The 24,806-nt window shown below is 34.5% G+C and overlaps 1 protein-coding gene across 1 annotated transcript in view; it reads left to right on the top strand.

Moving 5' to 3' along the window:
- The window catches only part of cdkal1 (CDKAL1 threonylcarbamoyladenosine tRNA methylthiotransferase), a 406,686-nt gene that overhangs the window by 124,772 nt on the left and 257,108 nt on the right, over positions 1–24,806 (top strand). Inside the window, exons 6-7 of the mRNA XM_088929462.1 lie at positions 1,075–1,123; positions 10,667–10,787. Coding sequence (XP_088785588.1) covers positions 1,075–1,123; positions 10,667–10,787 — 170 coding nt within the window. The remainder of the gene's footprint in view (positions 1–1,074; positions 1,124–10,666; positions 10,788–24,806) is intronic.

The following is a 24,806-nucleotide window of genomic DNA, read 5'->3' as shown; positions in this document are numbered from 1 at the left end:
AAAATGCACTATGAGTGGATTGAATGAGCTGATAATGTTCTACAATGATTTAGTAATATAATCCTGTCTATTTGATTTTAAGTACAAGTTCTCCAAATTTTAAACAGACGCTATTATCCATCCATAACTATTCCTAACTGTTTCTTCCATTTAAGGGTTGCGAGGGAGCCAGAGTCTCACAAGCTATATATTTAGTAACTGTCTTTAGTAACTTCCTTGCACTCTTCTAGCATTGACATATTCTTGGCAGGACATCTGGTGGAATAGCTTACCTCTCTTCAGTCAAACTCAGTGTTAGCTCAAGTCATTGGAGGTGATTGTTGTTATGTGACCCTGACATATCCTGAAGACCTGGTTACGCAGATACCTTCTGCATCTCTGATGACTATGACAAATAATATGACAAAAGAAAGAAAGCAGGAAAGAAAAAGATAAATGAAAAGAAACTTTGAATTCTTAATATTGGTGTCACAGTAGCTCAAACACAACAAACATTGCTTAATTATTTAGAATCTTTCATTAATGAAATTAAGATACCAACTAACATATATACACATTGACAAAACTATTCAGTTCTAAATTGCGCAAGGTGATTATCACATGTTAGTCGAATACCAATCTAATCAGTGAGAGAGTGAAAAAATCAGTTTAGGTTTATATTATTATAATTATGGCTGTAGTAGTCATAGTTATCATAGTCTGTAGCAGCTGCAGCTTTTGCAGATTTATCCCCTGAAATGATTTTTTTTTTCTTTTGCTTCTGTTTACTGCTCTGTACCAACAAGGCCACATACCTGCATTTGTTTTGTATAAGAAAGCAAGTGTAAGTATCGAAAGAATGTCTGTTGTCTCACAGCGGAATTTTATGTCAAACAACTGACCTTGCTTACTGCTGAATGGTAGTGGGGGTGGTGTGTGATAAAAACATGTGTCTGCAGTGGACATGAGATTGATTATTGAAAATCTTGATGTGGCCTATCCAGGGTTGCTCTGATCAGCACGTAGTGTCTTTTTAAGAAGTGCATAGAGATAGATTGGGAATTTGATTTTATTGATAAGTGTTGTCTGTTTCAGGTGCAGCAGATCGATCGTGTGGTGGAGGTTGTGGACGAGACTATTAAAGGTGAGCTCGAATAGTGTTGTCCATTGTTTTTTGTTCTATGGCTGCCTTCTGCAAATAATTTCAAATTTTTACTGTTTCCTTCCTTATCTCCTGACTACTGGTATTAAAAAGTTCACACATAGCAATCCAATTTTCTCTCACTACTTAAATTCTGAAAGTAGACATATCAACATTCTGAATGAATGCACGAGGCCCTTAATGATTTGTATGGCCAAGCTACTTCATACAGTACCAGGATTTTTTTGCTTGCTTTGTTTTGTGTGTGGTGTACTGATATAGTTGAATTATCTTTTATGTTCAAACACATTCACATGTGCACATTTTTGTACATATAACTGTTGTTTCCAAAATATAGCAAAGTGATCTCATCACACCTTGTGTGATCGAAGAATCCCTGGTTTCAAGATTTAATTTTATACCCTTTATAATAGTTTTTACCTGTTCATTCTATGATTGTTTTCTACTATATTCTAAGTAATTGTGGATAGCTAATCTGAGTCTTAATCTATTGTAAGTAACATTAAAAATTCAATTTCAACACAAACAGAAAAGATAAGTGTATGTTTTTGATTCAGTGATTGCAATTGAAAAGAATTATGCATTTACAATTTATGTAGATTTGTTAGTATATATCTGTAAGATAATTCAATTAAATGTTATGTAATCCAGCATGCATAGGGAATTATAAATACTTCATTGATTGTTAATATTTTTTCATCACTGATAATTATTTTGGTAAAGGTTTTCCAGATGTAAATCCTTTTTTGCCTCCTGGAGTTAACATTCTGTAAGACACATTTGGCCTTTGATTCCATTACTTTATTTCATGTTAGAAACTCTGCCATTTTTCAGTTTTTAACAGTCACTTTCATGAGCACTCTTTATCCATATTCTAAAACACAAAATCCATTCATTATGAAGGAAGTAATTGACCATACAAGTAATTTTTAGTACACCATAAAGATTGACTCTATGACTGTTGATTTTGATAGCACAACAACAGAACAATCTCGAGAGGATCTTGTCTTTTATTAATCTGAATTATGCTAAATTAAACAAGTCAGCCCAGCGGATTTCTTCAGCATGAACAGTGAAACACAAACCAGGGCACAAGTGGAAACTATTTAGAAGTGCATTTAAAACAGAGAACAGGAAGCCATTTGTTTCGCAAAAGGTTTTGGGAGTATGGAACAAGCTACCCAGCCATGTTGTTGAAGCCGAAACCTGGTTTCTTTCAAGAAACGGCTGGATGAGATCCTTGGATCAATTAGCTCCTAATTGCGAAACAGGCTAGCTGGACTAAATGACCTCCTTTCATTTGGAACCGTTCTAATGTTCTTACAAGATACAAGATTACAAGATTTTGGGTTTGAACAGTGGTATGGATACATGATTTACAATAAACAAATATTGTTGTCTGAACAGCAAACAATGTTTCCACTAGACACAAGACAAATTTGACATCACAGATTATAACTAATATCTTTATGCCCAAAAAGACATCGGTCTTTTTATGGTTTCAGTTTATGACAATAGAATCCTGCTTTCCTTTATTTTATTTAGATACAGTATTTCATTTTACATCAATAATTTGACGTTAACATTATAATTAATTTGAGGTATTTTTTGTGCAGTTTTTCTGCTCCTCCTCCCACAGCCCTCCCCCCGGCTCACACATACCATTTAACCACAGGACAAATAAAAAAACAGCAAAATGATCTGTAACACTGAAAGAGTTAAATCTGGCACAAACACAAGCAAAATTTCTAAGACCATGAAAACTATATCAGACGTTGACTGATCTAAGAAAATTTGTCAGGGGAGGAGAAGATTAATGACCACCTGAGGCTTTAGTCAGTGTGTATATCAGTTTTGACCTTGGGGCTTTTTTAGGGGAAATTGAAGCAGGGTAGAACATGGAGGAAACTTTGTTCAAGAGCTAAAAATGAATAATCTGTTTTTTTATTTGCAGAAAGCATTTTTTATGCACCATTACTATTTTTTATTGCATCAATAAAAAGGTATCTGTCCACTCTTTTATATTAAAACTAGTACCTAGAGATCAAGGTTTAGAAAAGTTGATTTGTTTGGTAAGCAGAAAGGATCTTAGGTTGTGTCCTCCATAAATTTATTACAAATCAATGAACACTTGCCCTGAAGTGACTATAGTGTTTTGTTGCATTATCTAGTCAGTGTATTTTCATGGTAGCTTTACAGTGCTGTACTCTTATTTGTCTGCATAGTATGTGTAGTGTTTCAAAAGAGCAACTGCAAGGGAAGAATTCTTCTTTATTTGGGTTGTGGTTAATTACCCAAGACTGCAGCTTAAGAAGAGTACTCTTGCTGGCAGAGGTAGAAAATGATAGGGTTTGCTTTCAAACAACCTTGTTCTCCATTTGAAGGCCAAATTTTTTTCTAGTTCTTCTTCTTTTCTAATCATATTTCTGAGGTGACCTGGCATTGTGCCTCCCACTGTTTCTATTCTCATAAAACACTTGCAGGCACCAGTATGTTCCTGTGGGTTACCAATTGGAATCCCCATGAAGTTTATCAAACTGTTACACCATGAAAGAGAGAAGTAAAATGCAGACACAGAAGCACATGCACCCAACAGTGAAGGGCAATGAAAGTAAAAAAATAAAAAGGAAGGACATGCATTGGCTTTAGAATGGTCAAATTGAATATAGAAAGAAAAGCAAAATGACTAAGATGTATGAATACCTTTCTTCAGGCACAGTGAAAACATGCTCAAGCCCTTGAGCACAGTACTGACAGACAAGAAAACTAGAGTAATGGTTCATGAAGCCTATGTTACTACTGTCAGCCCAACTGGTGTTGCCTTGCAATGCATTGTTATTACTTGAGGAAAAAAAGGTCATGTTTACTGACCTGGGCATCTTTCCTTTTTACTGTATGTTATTTAGGCAAAACAACTAACGTCCGCTCTCTTGTTAATTCTCATACCACATATGGTTTTGTTGCTGTCGCAGTAGAACAAATGCTCCAGCACTATATCAAACTGATCATTTAACTTGGTCTAGTATTATTTTATGCAAAGAACCCAGTTCTATTAAAATCAACACACAAACTGTAGCACAAACAGCTTTCCTATTTGAAGCTCCCATGCTCAAGAAAAAAGTGCACTAGATAAGAGACAAGTGAGTGCTAAACATTACTAGGAATCAAAATATTTTATCATTCTCTTAGGTGTTAAAACAGTAATCCTTCTGTATAGCCTTACCTTTCCAGAAGGTCTTATCTAAACAATTTTAGAATGATGTTTACTGTATACTGTAGGTTGTAGCACCATGAGTTTTGTGGCACGTTAAAGGTTTCAGTGGATATTGGAAAGTGTAGCCCTTTATATTAGTACATATTAATAGTAGTTATTTAAGCCCATTTACAATTGAAAAACTTTTTTTTACTCTGCCCTGCTCTCCTCCACGCATCTCGGTCCTGAGCCAGTCTTCGCCATCCTCTCACTCTCAACTTTCTTAAGTCTTCTTCAACATCGTCCATCCATCTTTTGCGGGGACGGCCTTGAAGGCGCCTTTCTTCCGGCTTTTGACGGAATACTCTCCGTACCCCTCTGGTATCGTCTGTCTGTTCTAGAAGTCCAAGCCAGCGCAGTTGTGCCGTTTCTACCTCCGCAGTTATTGGGGGATCCTCATACAGCTTGTAGAGCTCGATGTTGGTTCTTGTTCGCCACTCTCCTCCTTCCTGAACTGGCCTGTAGATCTTTCGGAGGGTCTTTCTCTCCCACGTATTAAGGAGTTCCACATTTCACTTTGTCAGCATCTATGTCTCCGATGCGTAGGTAACCACAGGATGGATAACATGCCTAACACCTAGTTTCCACAATAGCTAACCACATTTTAAACTGGGGTCATATTTATTCCTCATATTATCAGGGTTTTGGTAATGCCTGTTTAAACTGGGCAAATCTGGATGCATTATGCTTTTTCAAGGTAATAATGATATAATGATTGTCCAGCATCTTTTTCCTTATTCTAAGGACTCCACTGCTGTGTATGTATGTGTACATGACTGGACTTTGGTCTTTGTCTTTGTGTCGTGTTGGAAGTATAATCTGAAGTCCCACATTTTACATGCCATATTATGCTGGTTGAGACTCTACCTTTTCTTTTGCCTTTGCCACAGTGGAGTAACCTAATTGTGGTTGTGCATCAGGTCTAATAGTCTCTTGCACAGTCCTTGACTTTCAGTTCAGGATTGCAGAAGCTGGACATATATCCAGGTTTTGGATTACATAGCAAGCTAAGTCTTAACATAAATGCTGCATATGTGTTAGATTTCACAATTTATTTCCTTTCATGCCACTGTTTAAGAACATTACAAACGGTAGGGACCTATGTGGTTTATGCTGGCATTGTTTCTTGTCAGTTTTGTAGTATGGTGTTTAAAAATGACACTTTTCTTAATAAATAGAGCTACTGTATATTATCTAATATCTAATATAATACTGTATATTATTAGACTAATTTCAGAACTAGTAGACAAACTCATGGCCAAAAATGGGAATGGGGGATCCAATTGCATAGATAAGCAATTGTATGTTTCTTTAAGATAATTTCACAGAGCAGTGTCAAAGATGTTTAAAATATAGTTGAAATCTTAGATTTATCGAAAAGGGTATGGGTTTATAGGACATTGAGTTTGTTTGGAACAGATGAGACCAGTACAAATAGGATGATCTACAAGCATGTAATGTATTGGAAAAGCTTATGTATTAGGTAATTTTCAATGACTTCAGCTAGGAACCACAGGAACAAGGAACTCAGTCAAAGATTGAGATTGAGTGAAAGAAAAATTGGTCACACAGGTTTGGAAAAGAGCAGTATAATCTTGAAAGCTTAAGAGATGCTATGCATGAGCAAGTGGTCAAGCACGAGTCCTTATAATGAGCAATACCACCAACCAATTATGATATTATAGGAATTACCTATAAAAGAGACTTTTCCGATGACACTTTCAGATAGATACAAGATAATTTGTCTTGTTATGGAATGTTCTGGAGGTAGGGGCAATACTGAAAAGCTGTTTTTGAAGTATTGATGATCGAGCCAAAGGACATAACTTCAGAAAAAAATAGTAATAGAAGTGTACTATAAACACTTCTGTTAACTTAAAGTAATGCTTTAATATACAGTGCATTAGATCTTTGTCACAAAAATATAATGTGATTACTTGGACGCTGTCTTCACTTAGGATAGGTTTTTTGGGGAGCACAAATACTGATATAGTAATGGTTATGATAGATTTTGTCAGAGAACCAATCTAGAGCAAATGGTATTTTTCAGCACATAATGAAGGGCAGAATAATCCTTTTTTAGAAGAGTTTTCTTCTAGTACAGTGCGTTTGAGTGTCTCTATACAATAATTGAGATTGTGTATACACTTTGCACTTCACTTTGTAAAAAAAATATAGAAATTCAAAAGAACTTCAGTCATTCAATATCTAAAAAAAACAAATAATTATTAATGTTGCTTGATGGCTCCTCGATGTGTTTTTCACTCACCATAAATATTTTCAGGTACAAATGTCTGAAAGGAAAAATATCATTTTCAAAACAGAAAATAAGTGTACTTAGAAAAAACAAGGTTTGCTTCATTCTTTTGATAATATTTAGGAATAATGCACTTTGCACTACAATTTACAGAAAGGAGAACAATTACTCTGCAATGAAAGCTGAGATGATGTCCTTTAGTTCAAATGTTAATAGCAGTAATGTTTATAATGGGTAAAACAAAATTACAGAAAATGCAAGGTTACACTAGATTCAAGCTCATTCATTCATTCTAACTTTTTATCTGAATAACAAGTATGTAGTATATAAAGATTATGAACATGACTGAAATTATGGCCATCCCTTGGGTGGTTGGTTATTGTAATTTCTGCTGAATCTGGTTCTTATCATAATGAAATAATGTTATGCTTACTGCTTGGTTCTTGATGGGCATTAATTAATGTATGAAAATTAAAATCAATGAATGTCACTTCAGTATCTAAGTTCTCCATAATTTCATAAAAAATAGTAATGAAATAGGTCACACAAAGGAAATTTAGTATAAAATAACTTCAGTATTGCAAAACCTAAATTACAAAATCCTGACTCTTTTCAAAGATGTGTTTAAGTAGGCTTTAGGTATTCCATGCCTACTCACACTTCTTTGAACATTATGCCTTACTTGTAATAAGATTTTTATTCCCAAAATATTTTTTTACTTGCTCATATTCAAAGACAGTTATTTGGGATAGTTTTAATTTTACCATATCTACACCATGTCACATCCCTAGGACAAATAATGATCAGCTTTTCTGTTCAGAAGACGAGCTGTGCATACACAAAGTCTCTCTCTCTTCAGGAAGGAGACTTTATAATGTAGAATTGAGAGACTGATAGTCATTCAAAAACGGTAAAGGATCAGGTGAAGTAAACTGTCAAAGAGCAAGTAATGATAGCTGTACTGTATAATCTAAAGGTTAATTTGCTAGAGCTTAGGCAGTTTGTTTTTGAAAAACCTGGTGACATATACAATTCCAGCTCTCTCTTGAATTTGTCCTATTAAATTCTTGAAGTTCAGCAGATGGTAATTGTATTGAATCACCAGATTTATCCTGTGGTGCTCATGCTGAGGTGTAGGTGACTCAATAAGACTGGTCTCTGGAGAACCTGAATCAATAGAGAACCCATTTGTAGAGGATGCATAGGAGTGCTACAATGCAATGCCTTGTACAAAAAAGGGTAAAAATACTGTTCCTTCTTGGTAATCACAAATTCTTAAATTATCAGTTTACACAAAGTTACCTTTTTCTTGAATTTGCAAAGTTTACACATTGAGAATGGGGCATAATTATTTGCACTATAACATGGTACACAATAGGCATTTACAGTACAATAAGTGCACTGTATTAACAATCAAATGTCCAAGTGGTGTTTAACCTGTAAGGAAGCAATACAGATTTTCTTGTATCTAATTGTTCTTGAAATTGTATTTTTTTTATTATAGAGACAGAACATTTTGATTTTTTCCCCTAATAATACCTTTAATTAGTAATCAGTCTAGTGTATTTTATGAATTTCAAGCAGATACACATTGAGTATTTGTCTATTTAACTTTATTGCACAATTTATAGAAACATTTAAAGAAAATAATTATGCTGTAAAGAGTCACTTTTAAAAAAAGAGGAAGGCTATGAACAATGCTGTGTAATTTACGCAAGCTAGGTAGAAATTAATTGAGTTGTAAGTTAATGTGCATTAAGTAGGTAATTTTGCCTTTAATACATCATTGAACAAAAATTGAACAACTTGTCTACTGGGGCATGGCAGCTTTCTTTTTTTATCACCTATGATTATTTCCCAATCGTTTTCTTGTTCCATAAGTTTCTTTGAAAAGAATGATCACTTCTGCGGAGGGCCCTTTACTAAAAATCACCTTGTTGAACGTGCAGCTTTTGTCTGTGCTTCTTTGAAGACTCTAAAATATTTTTTACCTGTCTTGGATGTCTTTATATTTAATTTGCATATATATTGTAATTGTCTTTATATTTATTTGCAAATTTCTCTGTCATTTGCAAACAGACTTTGGGAAATAGTTTAGCGTTCTAAAAATCGTGCATGTGATTATCCATGTTAAGGAGCCTTTAACAATATGTAGTGTTTTCTTCTATAATTTTCACAGTTAGAGTAGAAAATGTAAATAATCATTTAGAAATTGCAATTGTAAAATCAAATAGCAAACTTCTACAAGAAGAAGAGAAATCCTGCTGAGAGAAATGTAAAGAGGTAATCTTTAGTCATTCTTCTCTTATAGTACATGCTGTTAAAATGAGAATGAGCTCATAAACGCTTGTGTGGTCTTCAGGTCTTCTTAGCGGAAGACTGACTACCTCTGGTGTGCAGTGTACAGTGCTGAATTGTTCTCAGAATTCAGCTTACACATGCCGTATGAAACATTTATAGAAATTTAGTTGGACCTCTGTGTGATCAGTCTCTGCTGCAGTGAAAATCAGATTTCTATTAAAAAAGACAATGCTTTTAGATCTATGACTTTTCACTGAACCAATGAATCGGAAAATGACTTGTTATACCTTCAGCCAGAGATTTTACCCAATTATTTGCATGTAGATAGGCTGTATGAATTATTTAGCAAAAGTTATTAGTTCGTGGCACATACTTCTGAATCATAAAGCAGGGGAATATAATTAAATGCCTTCTCTGATGTGAACAGGAAAATTGGGCTGTGATGTGAACTTTTGACACAATGAAGGGCATTAGCCATCTTGTTATCAGATTGATCTTGCACAGTTCTTTATTAAAAAGCTGCTGGAAAAAAAGTTCACCACTTATAAAAGATCTCCGTGGATTGCTATACCATTTGTTATTGTTTCGACTGACTGTTGTCATATCAAAGTAAGGAGCCATGACATAATGGCCCATTATGCCTGAAATTGCTTTATGTCTTGTTAAATTTATAAGGAAAAAAGGGGTGAACCCTGCAAGTGTTATCAGTCACCTTCTAGATTCCATTTTAGAATAATTACTGCAAAGGGCTAGCTCAAGTAAACAGACTTTTTGAGACGTGGCTGTAATGTTCCTGAAACATGCCTTTTAAAATCTATTTATTACCAAAGACATTTACTACAGAAAAGTTAAATTTGGCCTTGGATATTTTTTTATTTTTTGTAAGTCATGCCATAATTAGATTTCAGAGTAGACAGTGGTACATTGTCTCTTTAGTCTGACATGTTTTGGCTAAAAGAAATTAATTGGAATGCAAAATTGAATTGAGAACAGAATTAAGCTCTTTACTGTCAGAACAGTTGAAGTTGAGTATTGTACAGTTGAGTATTATAGCAAATCTCTAAGGTTCCTGGCAGTCTTATTTTATAAAGAAAATATTACTGTTACCAATATTGTAAAGCAAAGATAGCAAAGGTGATATCAGGTACTTGTACAGGGGGTATTGAGAAATGATTCTGTGTAGCACAGCTGATACAAGACTATTTCTATCTTTTACTCATGACAATCTAAGATGCTATACGACCTCAAGTTTATTTATGTATGATGTAAACAGGAACAGGAGTGCATCTTTCACCTGTGGAAGCTTATGCACAGCACTTTCAATTACAGCCTTACACTACTCCAAATCAACAAAGGAAGCTCCTCTCATCCTCTCATAGTTCATCAGATGCCTTTACTGCCACTCCAACACTATAACATGTTAGATTATCTTGATTTTTAACATATTTCTGTATAGCATAGCTAACATTAGGATGATAGATGTTGGCAGAACAAAAGAAAGTCTTCTAGCAATCTCTGCAATTTTCAGTTTCAATCCTCAAAAAAGCATCGGTGGCTACTTAAGTGAGAATTTGGTCTTTTGCCCATCAACAAACTAAACAATCAATTTTTGCTTCTTTCCACAGACGTTCAAGGAATTCAGGGGCCTAAATTAGCTGGCCACAATGTATTTTCGTGAAATGTTATGACTAGTATTTGTATGTTTCATTTGAAGGTCACTCCATACGCCTGTTGGGTCAGAAAAAGGATAATGGAAAACGGTTGGGGGGCGCTCGATTGGATTTGCCGAAGATTAGGAAAAACCCACTGATAGAAATCATTTCCATCAATACCGGGTAAGCTGCTTTCAAACTTGCTCATAAAATATTCAGCATCACCTGAGAATTCAATTTATTTTTCTTTGCCAGACATGGTGTGGCATTGCTGCTGTGACTGTCTTCCTAACTTGGAGACTGAAATGATCTGAAAACCTCAGGGGTTTCGGTTGTATCAATATCAGAAAGCGCTGTTTGGTCTTTTTTACAGATTAAATGTGTTTGTTTTGTAGATGATTTCATTATAAGTTATAAGTTATGCTCTCAGGAGTCTGAGTTTTAATTTCATTTTATTGAATTTGAACAAAAATTGCATAAACGTTTTGTGAGGCTACTATCCCATGTAAGCCTCATAGTAGGAGGATTGTTAACATTTATTTACTTCACGTAACTGCATGGTTTTGAAGTGCAAACATTTCATTATGTTTATGAATCAAATATTGCTTTGTTTCCTATTTCAGTATTGGTAGTGTCCTAAATGGCAGTTTGCTCGCAGCATTTGTGTGAATCACATGTATTATATTATATTCATACAATATATATTGTATGCTTTATATTAAGGAATATTATATCAAAGCATTCTGTTTTTTAGCAGGAAGGATGCTTTCTGCCATAAAGGGCAGATTAGGGACAGCCAACAGCTTAAAAGTGCTGAAATTTGCAAAAACAAAAAGGGTTTTTGGAACAGCAGTATCCAATGGTAGAATTTTATTTCCCCATAATTGCTTGACGTTTTCATAATGATTTTTCAAACAATTTGTAAAAAAAACATTTCTAACAATTTTTAAATTCTGTTGGATTCTGCTGGAAATGTGCAGATCTGCATATGCTAGCAGTTTGCCCTTGATATGCGTAAGTGTAAAGGAGTGGTACAAAAGTGGAAAATGTGTTACCAAGAGTTCTCAGTCTAGGTCTAACATAGGTTATATATAAGAACTAATAAAGAGCTAATTATACCTTGGTAAATTTGACAGTTGTGCACCCTGTCATGTTTAAGGTGAACCACACATGGCTGGAAGAATGCTGGTTTGAGTTATTTTTGCATTTAGTTGCTTAATGTCAGCTGGACATACAAATGAGAAAAAAGATTCTGTGGTCCTATATTTGCCATTTCAAAGTCCTTTCTAAACTTTAGATGTGGGAAGCACTCCATGGTTCGGAACAGAATTTTCTTATATTATACTAAACTTTATATATTGTTATACTAAACCCCACAAGCTTTTTCTCTGTTAGGAGATAACAGAACAATGTTTACAATCCTTTACATTCTGAGCTATGAACCCCTCTCAGTTTAATATAGCTGAATACCTGTGCTATATCTGAAACGGATGACTGGTGACTGATGATGTCTAGTGATGAAGGTATTGTAACATTAAGTGAATCTTTCCATACATCAAGTCCGTTGAATGTATTTGGTTTTCTTGTCTTCATCTCACACCTATAGTTTAATGTATATCAAATAATTTTTGCTGACAATGGTCATATACTTTCAGTCAGTACTGCTTCTCTTAATTTTAAACTTTTAAAGAAATGGCTATATCAGTTATTTAAACATATTTGCAAAGGAACCTACCACAGTATTTGCTGCAAGAGCTTAGAGAAAGTCAGGAAACCACTTTTTGAAAAATACTGTTGTGTCAACAAGGCAGACTGTTCCTTTGCAACTGTTGCGTCTCTGCACAGGACTGTGACCTCTGATCTTTGAACTTCAGCTGAAGCTGAAATTAGTGGTCCCTTGTAATCTGGAAGCCTACCACCTGCAGAATTGTTAACCTGTTTCTGTGAAGCCAGAGGACCTTTGATTTGAAGTGCGAGGGGAGAATTAACCAAATGTCATCAGTATTCCTGCTCATGTTCTTCTTCATGTTTCAGGGCAGAAGTAGATTCACATTTTATTGCACTTCACTGTGGGACCCCTTCTACGTAGCTAGACTTTGTTTTGTTTCCTGATTTCCAGAATAAGCCTTGTCTAATGCATTACAGGCATCACACTCATACAAAAAATTGCACTTATGTTTCTGTAGTATACTTTGTTTTTCCATTTGGCCTTTCTTTCATTTCAGAAAGCAAGGGGCTAGTTACTGGCATCAGGACTATGCAGCAGTGCGCTTTCAGATATTTCACATTTGCTAATTCCAGTTTGATCCGAAACCAGTTTTTTAAAGAAAACTGTACTGCTGCCTTTACTGTTTCCCTTGTGCTACATTTACATACATGTTGATACCATCCTCACAGATGTGATGGCTGCCAACTTTTGCCTTCATTTTTGTGTCGTCTGTATGGTATAATAAGGGCTGGTCACAGCAGGCAACAGAGAAGATATGGGGATGTAAGCATAAAATGATCACTGAGGTATGGAACCCAATTTATCACTCTGTTGGCTTTTGATTGTGTTCATATTTTTGGAGGTGTAACAGTCTGGAAGTCTGCTGAGGTTATTCCTTTGAACTTCACTAGTATCCACTTTGACCAGAACTCATATATCCAGGCTTCTTGTACCTATATGGAACTGTCATTTTCAATTACAGAGCGAACTGTAAAAATAAGAAGCAATAGCCTCTTCAGAAGGAACACTGTAAGAGATCAGTCTTTCCTATTTTAGAGTTTTGTGTACATTGTAGATCCTTTAATTGTTTCTTCCAGGAAATAGTTTATTAACTTAGACTTATTTTCATGAATATGCTATATACAGTTATTGGTATATACAGTTCCCAGTATGTTAGGCTTATCTTTTAACTGTAGAGCTGCATCTACAGAGCATTTGTTAAATCTTGTAAAATATAAATTTGATATAATCCAGTTTTAGACTGTTCAGTGCTTTAGGATTGACTTGTTTTTGCTGAGTGATAGATTGTACATTTATTCAGGGCTTTGCATAGGTGATGGCTTTGCTAATTAAGTATTAAATCAAAACAGATCCACGAACACATGAGTAAACATTAGATGTTTAGGATTCACTATATGCACACATACAGTTTTTGCTTTGGTTGCTAATCAGAGAATTCAATAATAGATAATAACTAAGAATAAAATAAGAGATTCTCATACAGTCAAACTTTAATTCATGGGTGGAATTTGTCTTACTCCTTTTGAGGTTACCTCAGAGTGTACCTCTCTTCTGCAGTAGAATGTGTAAAATGCATTATCTGACTTGAACTATCTATATTTTTGATCATTGATGCCACACATTTAAAGCATGTTTGATTTGTTCACTCCATGCTTTATAAATGTTTGGACAAACAGTTGTTAAAAGAAAGGCTGTCCCATTTTTGTAGTTTGTGTGGGAATTAGAATGCAAGCCAGCTGTGATAGGTTTTATTATCATGAAATGTTTCAGGGACAGACTGAAGTGTCTTCTTACGCATTTCTTGGTATTTCTGAGCACAGTCCTTACACATGTAAACAAGTACTCTCTGTTCTTGAAGAGTATCAGTGCATAAATTTGTGTCTTGGCATGAGTAAAGTTTATGCAAGGAATGATCCTTCTCTTTGCTCGGCTACAGATTATCCCTTTTGACTCAGACTTAGATGAACAAAACAAATTAAAGTTGAGTTTATCTCTACATTTCTACCACCATGTGCTATGGTTCTATTCACTCATCGTTAATAACTTAAGTTAAATGTTAGAAAGGTAACCCTAATTATTGCCGCCACAAAATGATTTTATATTATATGGTTAAATGGTAACATGAAACTGGGATGCATTGCACCTTAATATTAGATTGTCTCTACATATGTGGAAAGTGTGAATTAAACGTTGTGCTAATTGCATTGTATTTCCTTGCTTATTTGTGTGTTTTTAGTTTTGAACAGTTAGGACTAGTAAATAGTATTTTTTTCAAGCTTTACAGTGAGCTCATTAATTGATAGATGATGACCGTCAAGAAAGGTGATGGAAGAAAGGTAAAAAACTTATTTTTTAAATGTGTTAAATATGTATTATCATCTTAAACTATAAGATGACTTATTTGCATTTAAGGTGCATAACTATATCCTTCAGTGATCAGTATGCTTTCTTACATCATTAGCACTAAGCAGCATTTTCTAAATTTGTATATTCATTAAGAAGGCTGCTATTATGACATGGTAACCTTTTGAACTTTAGGTCTAACCTGTCTGCAGTTTGAGCTTTGTTGTGTCCTTTTTGTTCTGAAGCACTGTTTGCTTCTGTGTTTTATTCTTCTTTTTCACAGTTACTCCTCAAGCTACAAGACACAGTGCCAAAACGTTCTCATTGTTCTACACACAAGAAAGTTTTCTTTTTACAGATGTAAAAGATGGCTGTCTGCCAGAGCACAAGAGAAAGCATTTTTTATGGGATGGTGCTATTTTTTTACCTAATATTTCTAGTTAACATTTCTAACTCACATCGTGAAGGCTGACGTTCAGAGCTAATAAGCTATACTTAATCACAGCTTTATTTACATTAAAAATATATGAAACCATTAAGAATATATGCCCTGAGTTATGATTGTAGAGCTGCAAGATATCTTATGGCGCCTCTTGGTATGTAAACTGTCGTTTGCAACTTCTAAAGCATGGGTACGAGAATACCTCCATAGTCCCTATGATCTAGGCATCCTCCTTCCTTACTTTTATGTCGACCATATTGTGTTTAGTAAATATACACTAACATTCTGGCTAAAGATCTCTCTGAACATTTTTTTCCTCACCACTTTTAATACTAATAATGGTAGAAAATCAAAAGAATCATAAAATAATAAAGTACCTTGTATTCATGCAGTCTGAACAATAGGCATTTTCCTTATTGTTCTAGCCTGTGAAAAAAATATTATTTTTGTTAAATGCATCAAGTTGATTGAGAGCATTGTTCTAAAGGAAGCAAAAATACTTAGAATAAATGCAATAAGCCACATGGAAAATATGCATAACATTGTAATTAATATTGTTCTGCTACTATAGTTGGGGTTTTCATTATTGGTTGACTGCCTTCCTTGAAATATGACCTTTTTCACTTATTTAAAAATAGTGTGTGTTGTAGATCTATGTTTTCAGTGTAATGAAACCAACAGTCTAGCAGACACTGATCAGAAGAGTTTTTTTTTAAATCTGTGCTCTCTGGATGTTAAATTAATATTTTACACTAAGTAGTAATAAGCGCTAAAATGTCCCAGAGAAATAAGAGGAAATCTAGAAATGGCTCATGTTCTAAATGTTGAAGATTGCAAAGACAAGTTGCACAAACTGGCAAAAAAAATTGAAAAAAACAAGAAACTTGTTTTGTTACTTCAGACATTTAGCGAATTTAATATTGTATTCATATAACTTTGACAGATGGTAGGAGGGATTTACCCAGGACTTCATATTATTGCAGCCCGCAGGGCTTATTACCGCTAATTTTCTTCAGACTTTGCCCTTGCACTAGATGAGTAAGCTTTTGTTGTCGTCGTTTTTCATTGTCATGTGTTGTTGTTGGGGTTTAAGGAGGATTTAGTGAACACTGGAATGCTTTACTTACTGATGGAATTAGTTCAGACATTTGTTTTCATGTGGTGTCAGTACCTATGTGTCATTGCTGGAACTGTACACTATGTGACCTTATATTTTTCTAATTTTGTATCTGTCCATTAGTATCTATTTACTTATTTTATGTAAGTTACATCATGATGATTTAGTTAGCAACCCTATGTCAAACACTTCCAATTTATTATTTGAAACAATTTAAATCTGAATTCTGTGTTGTTTCCGAACTAATTTTCAGTTAGTGGAATTAGAATAGTTGTCATGTGTAGGACTTCTCATGACCTTTAAATTGTAAGGCACTTCATTTTGACAGAAGTCTGCCTAGCAGCTTTGAAAAATGCTCTCTCCCCGGCAACTTTTATCTCTGTGGCTATTGGTGAGCCACTGGGGTCACATGAGAGGGCCGCCCAATCCATTTGAAGCCAGTGATGTTTTTGTGTTGTATGTGTTAACCAGGCAGACATCATAAATCCAGATGGCCATGTCTAGTTTTATAGACATCACATTTGCTTTTCAATTAACTGCAGAGTTACTCTAAGCAGGCTGCTCTTTACAGGATCAGTTTAATAGTGCTTCCATGATGGAGCTTTGTGGACAGATAAAAACACCCCACTTTACCCATTAATCTGTTGAACTAGCACAGTTGTTTTTCATAACAAATTTGCAGACCTTTGCAGAACTTTGCAGACCTTGTGTCTGTTTTTTTCATTGGGAATACAAAGTTTTTTTTTTAAATGTACAATTTAATTAAATATTTTTGAACATGTGTAGGTTTTATATGTTAGTTTCACATTAGGGAATTTAAAATGTTTCTGATTTGTTTAAAAGCACAAGTTTTTTATTGCTTACCTTTGGTGGTTGGGACCAATTTATCTAACAGAAGACAGCCATTGTATTAAATTGTATTACATACTTAAAAATGTCTTCCTTGTTCAGACACTTAGATTCTATGTTTCATGTGCAGACATTCGTCAGAAAAGACCATTTTTAAAATTTTAATTTGTTTTTGAGGTAATAGTGACATCATGCCTGACATTTCAAAGTTAACATCACAGAGAGCCCTTTGTGTTTGAAAAAGTTCTGAAACAGTCTTCAAAATGGAATAGCAATGGTTCAGTGTACAGTATCAGCACATTTGGACTGGTATCAAAGCTAGCATTTTCTTTTTTATTTTGCCTAGTAGTGGTAATAACCTTCCCAGTTTGTAAGCCATTGCTGTTTTGACATCTTGAAACTCTTTAGCAGGGGAATGGTGGCTGTGACAAAATGGTATTTAGTGACCCAGAATGGCATATTATGAACAATACTGTAGTAGTACTGTATCTAAATACTGAGGCACCTTTAACATGTAGATGTGATGGTTTTCTTTTTGTCCCCAAACTAAGTATTGATTTTATTGAATGTGTATAAAATCATTTACAACTATGGGGGGAAATAAAAAAAAAACTAAAATAAGAATTTAAGATTATGATGTGGAAGAATACAAGTATAACTACTGGTTTCTGTTTTAGACTTTATTTTAGTTTTTTATTTTATTTATTTCTACATTTTGAGGATGTTTATTTGGACTAAGAGAGCATGATTTATAATTGAAGGCTTGCTCTAAAAGTTTTTTTTTATTCTGACTGCTTGCGTTATTTAAAGTCAGTATTTACAAAAAATGTATTTTGAAATAGTATTCACAGAATGGGTCTTTTACAGCTTGGGTCTTCACATTAAAACAAACTCTAGCTGCCTTATAGTCTGCATTAAATGATAATTTGGGCTATTCTGTTTCAGCCCCTGTTGTTAAGAAGCCACAGCTTTGGAGTTTTAACCCCAGTTACCATAATAATGGTTTACTGTGGTATACTATCTTCTTGAGCCCTCAGATGGTGGAGTGGGGAAACAAGAGGTTTTCTATGGAAACTGAAAGCTTTGCTAAGTAAAAGTTTAGGTATACTAGACCTATGCTGTAGTATAAAGCTTTTCAGTTGCAACCATTTTTTTATTGTGTCAGTGCTGTGTCCTTAATTAACGTGAACCCAGAAGTGACAATATGGCAGTGTGATCCGTTGGTCTTAGTATCATACATTATTACATTTTAGTGTGTGATTCTATGTTTGTTATTTGTTTTGGATACTTACAGTAGATTGTTCACTTCTTAAAGACTTGAATCTAGTTCTTGTCTTGATTAAATTGAGGTGGTCTAATACTAGTTTCTGTTAGTTCTCTACTCTACAGGTCCTGTTCTCTATAGCTTTTATGACCAGTGTCTTTGAAGGCACAGCTAATGCATTTTAATTTTATTGCTGGCCTGACATTGAAGTAGAACAAATCATTGGGAGCCATGTTTGCCCTGAAAGGAATGAGTGAATGAAAGTGCATGTGGAGTGACTTAAGGCAGCTTTCATATTTAAGTTTTTTGGTACATTTCATTTTAGGTCATAACAGCTTTAGCACTTTGTCTTACATCAGCGGAAAATGAAATAATAATAATAATACTTCTCCCTTAGGATTCCGGACGTACAGTCTGGTAAAGGATGTGGGGGTGGAAAACATTTCCTTTTTCATGCTAAAAAAATCTTTTTTTGTTATTTGTTTTGCTCAGATCACTGGTCATATGTCTTCTTTTTTACATCATTATTGAAGGGGAAAACATTGCATGCTGCTTGTTTACAGAACCCAGAAGGGGCTTTAGCATTTCTGAGAACCTTGTTACTGTTTTTAAGCAAAGGTCAGATTAACATGTTGCCAGTGGGCACATGCTTTCTGAACTTTTCTTTCCAAAACCACAAAAGCATATGATAACCACGTGGCCTTTTTTTGCACGGCACAGGCACACTGATAGACTTTGTCTAGGGAACTGTCAAACTTAACAGGCTCATTGAGTGAGGGATATTAAATATCTCTGGTAATTTTCAGTCATCTAAGAAGAGGCAAGCTGTAAGTTAGAATTTTTGGCTCTCTTTGTTTAGGATGGAAATACATATATATATTTGGCACTTTTCCCTCAAATTTCCACTGTCACATTTTGAGTCTATTTTTGTGCTTGGTTTTTGTTTTTCTGTTGTTTTTATTTTTCTAAATTGTCATATGTGATAATATTTGTTTTAAGCATCTGAAAATAACAAAACCTCTATAAACTAATGTAAACAAGACTAAGCTGATGTGTTTTTGGCTAGTACCCTGTTTAATATTTCACTTTAATCATGCTGATCTGAAATTTAAAAAGCATTAGCTTATGGTCTGGCAGTCTTGTGAATTCCCATTGGCCATCCTTCAATCCAAAGCCTGCTGTAAATCCTTTAAATCTTTGCCTTAGCAGATCCCTCAAACAAAGTGACAATAACAAACAGATATTCTATGAGTGAAAAATTAATCAAATTTGATTGAAAAAAATCTATTTAACGTATTTGTGTTTTTTCACTGCCAGTGCTGTGTAAAAAACATGCCTACTGTTCTTGTTCTCTTTTTATAATATAATATTCCCATAGTCATTTATTGACCTACGGTATACAGTAATTTCTTAGAAATGCCCCTGTAAAATATTTGATTTCTTTTATTTCAGTTTTTTTTTTATAATTGTGCAGAAACTGCATTTAAATGCTTAAAGTTGAATGCATGGTTGGTTCTCAATACCTTTAGGTGACAAGAGCTGAACCGTAAAAGACTGATAGTGAATCTTTAGCACAGATTCATAAAGAAATATTCTAAAGAAAACCACTGGTTTCTGATGCCTTTCATTTCATTTGTTTCCATTACCTGTCCTTCAAAGAGGTTTAGAATGAGTGCCAACAGGCTTTGATGTTCCAGGGCCTTTGTCAGTCTGATGATTGAACTTCTCCAGACTGTATTGACACCATTCACATCTTTTTTAAACTTCTTGGGTTAACCAAAGGCATCATGTGCTTCAGGAGGAAAACCTAGGGTATTCTCAGATTGACTTTGATTGACACCTCATTGATGACCTCTGAAAAAGGGCCGTTGGTTTAAAACACGGGAAACCCCTGTTCTTTGGTATTCAGCCAGAATATGTAGAGACTATTACTTCTCTTTTGGGAAAGATACCTTGACAAGAATTTATATAAAAATATTTTTAACATGGGGGATGCTGAGAAGTGACCACAGCAAGTGCTTGGTGGTTGCTCACTGAATTCAGTATTCAGTAATTCCCTTGAAATGAATTCGGTTTTTCAAGCATGCAGTGAAAATATAATTTGACTTTTGCAGTAGCCAACTAAGAGATCAGCCAAGCATTTGTGCCAGATGACCCTAGTTCTAATTCAATCTGTGATTTATTAAAAGAGCATTGAGTGAGAGCTGTTTTTTTTTCAGTGTGAAATTACCTTAGTCTTTTTTTACCCCTAAAACAGTAATGTCAACAAACAAAATACAGCCCACTGAATCAAACGTTTAGGGTAGGTTCTTTATGTGCACCAGTTTGCTACTGTACGTTATTTTTTCTTGTACTGTATATTCAAGGTTTTTTTACTTTTGTAACAAATCAATAGATCCTAATTAAATGTTGACCAGAAGTATTTTAGTACCATGTACAGATGTACTTAAGTGTTCTGTGAACTCTTAATGTTCATTATATCAAGGGAAATATAGCAACTTGTGATAAAAGTTAATATCAGTCTAAACTGATTTATTTTCAAAAGCTTAAGCTTATGATAGCTTCGACTTCATAAACAGAGGATGAGAATGTATTGTGGTGGTGCTTAAAAAGATAGTGAATGTGAGAGAAGAAAGAGAGCGCACTGCTATCTGCTTTGCAGTTGGAGAGCAGGCCATTACAAATGGGATGTGCAGCTCTCTCAAAGAGATGGTAGGTGGGACCTATTGGAGTCCCCAAAGCTAAGACTTTCAGAATGAACATCACTATTGAGTAATGCTTCCATATGTCTGAGGTTTGCGAGTTTAAGATGAGTTTTCTTTTGCTCTTGGCTATGTTTTTTGAATTATGTCAGGCCGGTCATAAGAAAGAAAGGATTTACAGTAGGAAATCAGAATGATAGGCCTTGAATGACTTTGGATCAGAACAATAGTCTGTCTAGTTCAATTGTATTTGATTGTTTGCATAATAATAATGTACATTTAGAATGGAGCTGTATTAAGAGTCTTAATTCCTGCTTAATTAACAGCTTTTAATGCATGCTTGTATGTTTATAATGAAACAATTTAGGATGAAATTTCAAGTTGAAATTATATGTGATAGAGTGAAGTCAGTTTTACAAATGTGAACATGAATCCATTGCATCCCTAAAGGGCAACTGCATATATTAAATCTTGGTTACAAAATAAATTAATTGAATGGTCTCGCAAAATTTTACAATTCTGAGTTAAGCACAAAATCGTGAACTTTGTGAAAATACTGTATAGTCTTCCTCTTGTTTCAAACCCCTGGTCTCGCCTTGGGCAAGGGCGAGAGTTTGTGCAAATTACGAAGGGAAGTGGCCCTTCCTGCTCACTAGTCAATGTAATAACCAATGTAATGAGATGTATGAGTGAATACTGTACAAGGTTGTACAGTAGACATTTCACCGCAGAAATATTCCAATGTGATCTGCATGCAGAGTTAATAAGTAAGTTGTATTTGTTGGCAAAACTGTCTCGAAGTCAAGAGCAATATTCCTATTGGATTAAAAGAGATGTATTCACAAGCTTGCTTGCTTACAATGTAATAAGAGCCTCTTCACCTCACTGGAGGTTTGGTTGCCTCATTCTGAATCACAGAATATGACGCTGCGCATTCCTGGAAATTTTTTTTCTGCTTTGTGATGTAAATTGGAGGTTTTACGTATAACCGTGTAGATTTTCATTGTGGTTTCAAATGCATTCATTAATTCCGATTCTTTCAATCCCAGAAATAAAAAAATAGCTTTGCTGTTACCCTTTTAATAGATTAATGTTGGAAGTCTGCCACTCCAGTCTGCAAACTACATGACTCAGATTGGCAGTAATTGTATGCCTCCTTCAGTGATGTTCTTCATTCAGTCTAAGCAATGATGCTTGGTATTAGTTATTATCAATAGATTGGTCAACTCTTTCTTGGATTAAGATGTGGTGAGACCCTGGATTTTGTAATTGATTGCCTTCTCAGATTGAAGCAGATAGCCTTGGTTGGTACTCAATGTGTGGGAACACAAATTATTGTGTTAAAGAATTTAGGGACTATGTTGATGTTGGTGTTTATGCAACAACAGTTGGAGCACAGGTCTCAAAATGCCAGCATGATCTTGTACAGTTATATCACTGTTCACCAAGTTGACTCTTGGTGTTAATGGCCTTTTCATTCCGTTACATAAACACAAGAAAAGCAGTTTTGTCCCGTTTTTCCAACCTTAACAAGTCTTTAATGCTTTCATGACCTGCTGTATGCTCTGTCATTGCTAAATGAGGTGCAGAACAGCTAGTGACATTCCCAGAGTGCATTCGGTTAACCTTTTACTGATTTCTGGCATCACTGCGGCATAATTAAATTAGAATTGGAAAACCTGAGTGTTTTTTTGTGCACACACTAGCCCTGTACATGCGAAGTCACAAATACATATGTTTAATCATTTAGCATTTACATAATTGTCTGGTATCTACTGTAGTATGCTTAATTTTGGACTTGTTTCAGTATAGTGTACATTTTCAGGTGAACAGATACAGTACATTGATGCTTTAGATAGATTTGTTTTTAATTCACTTTCATTTAATGTGTGAAATGATGCCTACTGCATGTGCATGTAATGTCTAAGTGCTGGGCAGATCAGGTCATGCCAAAGGGCCATGTTACAGGCAAATGAATGCTAAGTTTTAGCATTTGATCAGTACGGTCGGCCTGGGAATGGCTGAAAAGTGCCCATTATTAAAAACTAACATTGTTAGTTTCTAGTTGATCAGGGTATCAGCAGCAAGCTTTTTTCCATATCCTTTTCTAGCTTCTCAGCTACACTGCTAGTCAAGCCACTGGGGCTGTTACAAATTTACCAGATGTTTATTTTTTAGCATATGATTATTTGTGTTTCAAACCTTTCTTTTATAGGCTTTATGTTCCATAGTACATTTTGCATATAAACTTAAAAGGTTTTTGCACGTTCAGAGTCACACACAAGACAGACAAAACAAATAGTACATACAGTAATTAGACGTTATTGGAACTGTTAATATTTAGCAGCTAAAACAGCCAAAAGATACAGTTAATCAGAAAAAAAACATTATAAAGGATTATTTTTAAACAAGATATAAAAACAGTGTCTCATCTTTCTGGCCGTCGTATTCCACAATCATCCCTGAGGCTTGCAGGGAAAGGAGTATTTCAGGAGACAGATTTAGCAGTGAAACATAGACTTGACGTCACAACTGGAAACTCTTTAATAATTAAATTAATTAATAGAATTAATTTATGATGGACAATAGGAAACACATCTTTACACAAAGTGTTACTCATATCTGGAACAGGTTTCTCAGCTAGATTGTAAAGGCTCATTCAGGACACAGCTTTTTGATGTTTTAGTCTTTTAATGTTTGACATTTTATTTTATTACTAAACTATTAAACAAGCAAAAGGGACAGAATGTCTTTCTCTCATTTGCAACCCTTCTTATGTGTAGTATAATTTAAGACACACCTTTTGGTTATACTTTATTACACATTAATTTTCCTGTTTTATCTGGCTATCATACATAAATAGAAAATAGGGGAACTAGTAGTTGTTTTTCTTATGTAAATTAAGGAAATTATAGTGATTAGAAGATGTTAGGCAATTTATCAATGTTGGCCAAGTTCCAGTGACCAAAACATCAGGAGTTGGTCTTGAGAATAGTGGAATAACTATTCCCTTCTCCCTAAACTTCTTCCAAATCAGGCTTAAAAATACTTTTGAAACTATGTGAAAATGAAAATGTTTTTTCCCTCCAATGGCTGTACAATAATACATTCATAAAACAAAAACAAAAAACATTACATAGTTTTAGTAAATCAAATCATTCCTAAGACTTGATTCTTGTCTATTTTACAATATATATGTATATTTTTAAATACTTAAGCACATGCAGAATTAAATTATTCAAATTGTTTTACATGTTGATATAACATTTAAAATGATAGTTAGGATAATACTTTCTTAGATAAAAGTGTTGAAAACCATCTGCAATGACTGGATAATGCTAGGATTTTGTTTATTAAAAGCAATCTAGTATCCATAAAAAGATATTCACATCAACAAGCATTGTTATTTGTTGCTGAAGACTGTTGTGCACGACTTGCATGAAATTTAATAATAATTAATACTGTTCATAATCTGAATAAGCAGTTTATATGATTGCAATATTTATTCAAGGACGTGCAGTATTGTGAAATTAATTATGTTATCTCACAGTTGCCTTGTTGCCAGGGGTATGTTGCAGAATGAGCCAATATGCTAGTTTCATTCCTTAATAGCAACAATATCCAGTTTTGAGGGATTATGTTCTAAATATATAGTAATGTATTATTTTTTGGAAGCTAAACAATTGAGGGGGCATTGTTTGGGTTCTGTTTTCCCTGCTAAAAACAATTGAGTTAAGCATTCCCACAGACAGTTCT

The sequence above is a fragment of the Atractosteus spatula genome, chromosome 12 (assembly GCF_055471065.1).
Source record: "Atractosteus spatula isolate fAtrSpa1 chromosome 12, fAtrSpa1.hap1, whole genome shotgun sequence".
In the NCBI taxonomy this organism is placed as follows: Eukaryota; Metazoa; Chordata; class Actinopteri; order Semionotiformes; family Lepisosteidae; genus Atractosteus; species Atractosteus spatula.
This window is presented reverse-complemented; position numbering and strand designations above follow the sequence as displayed.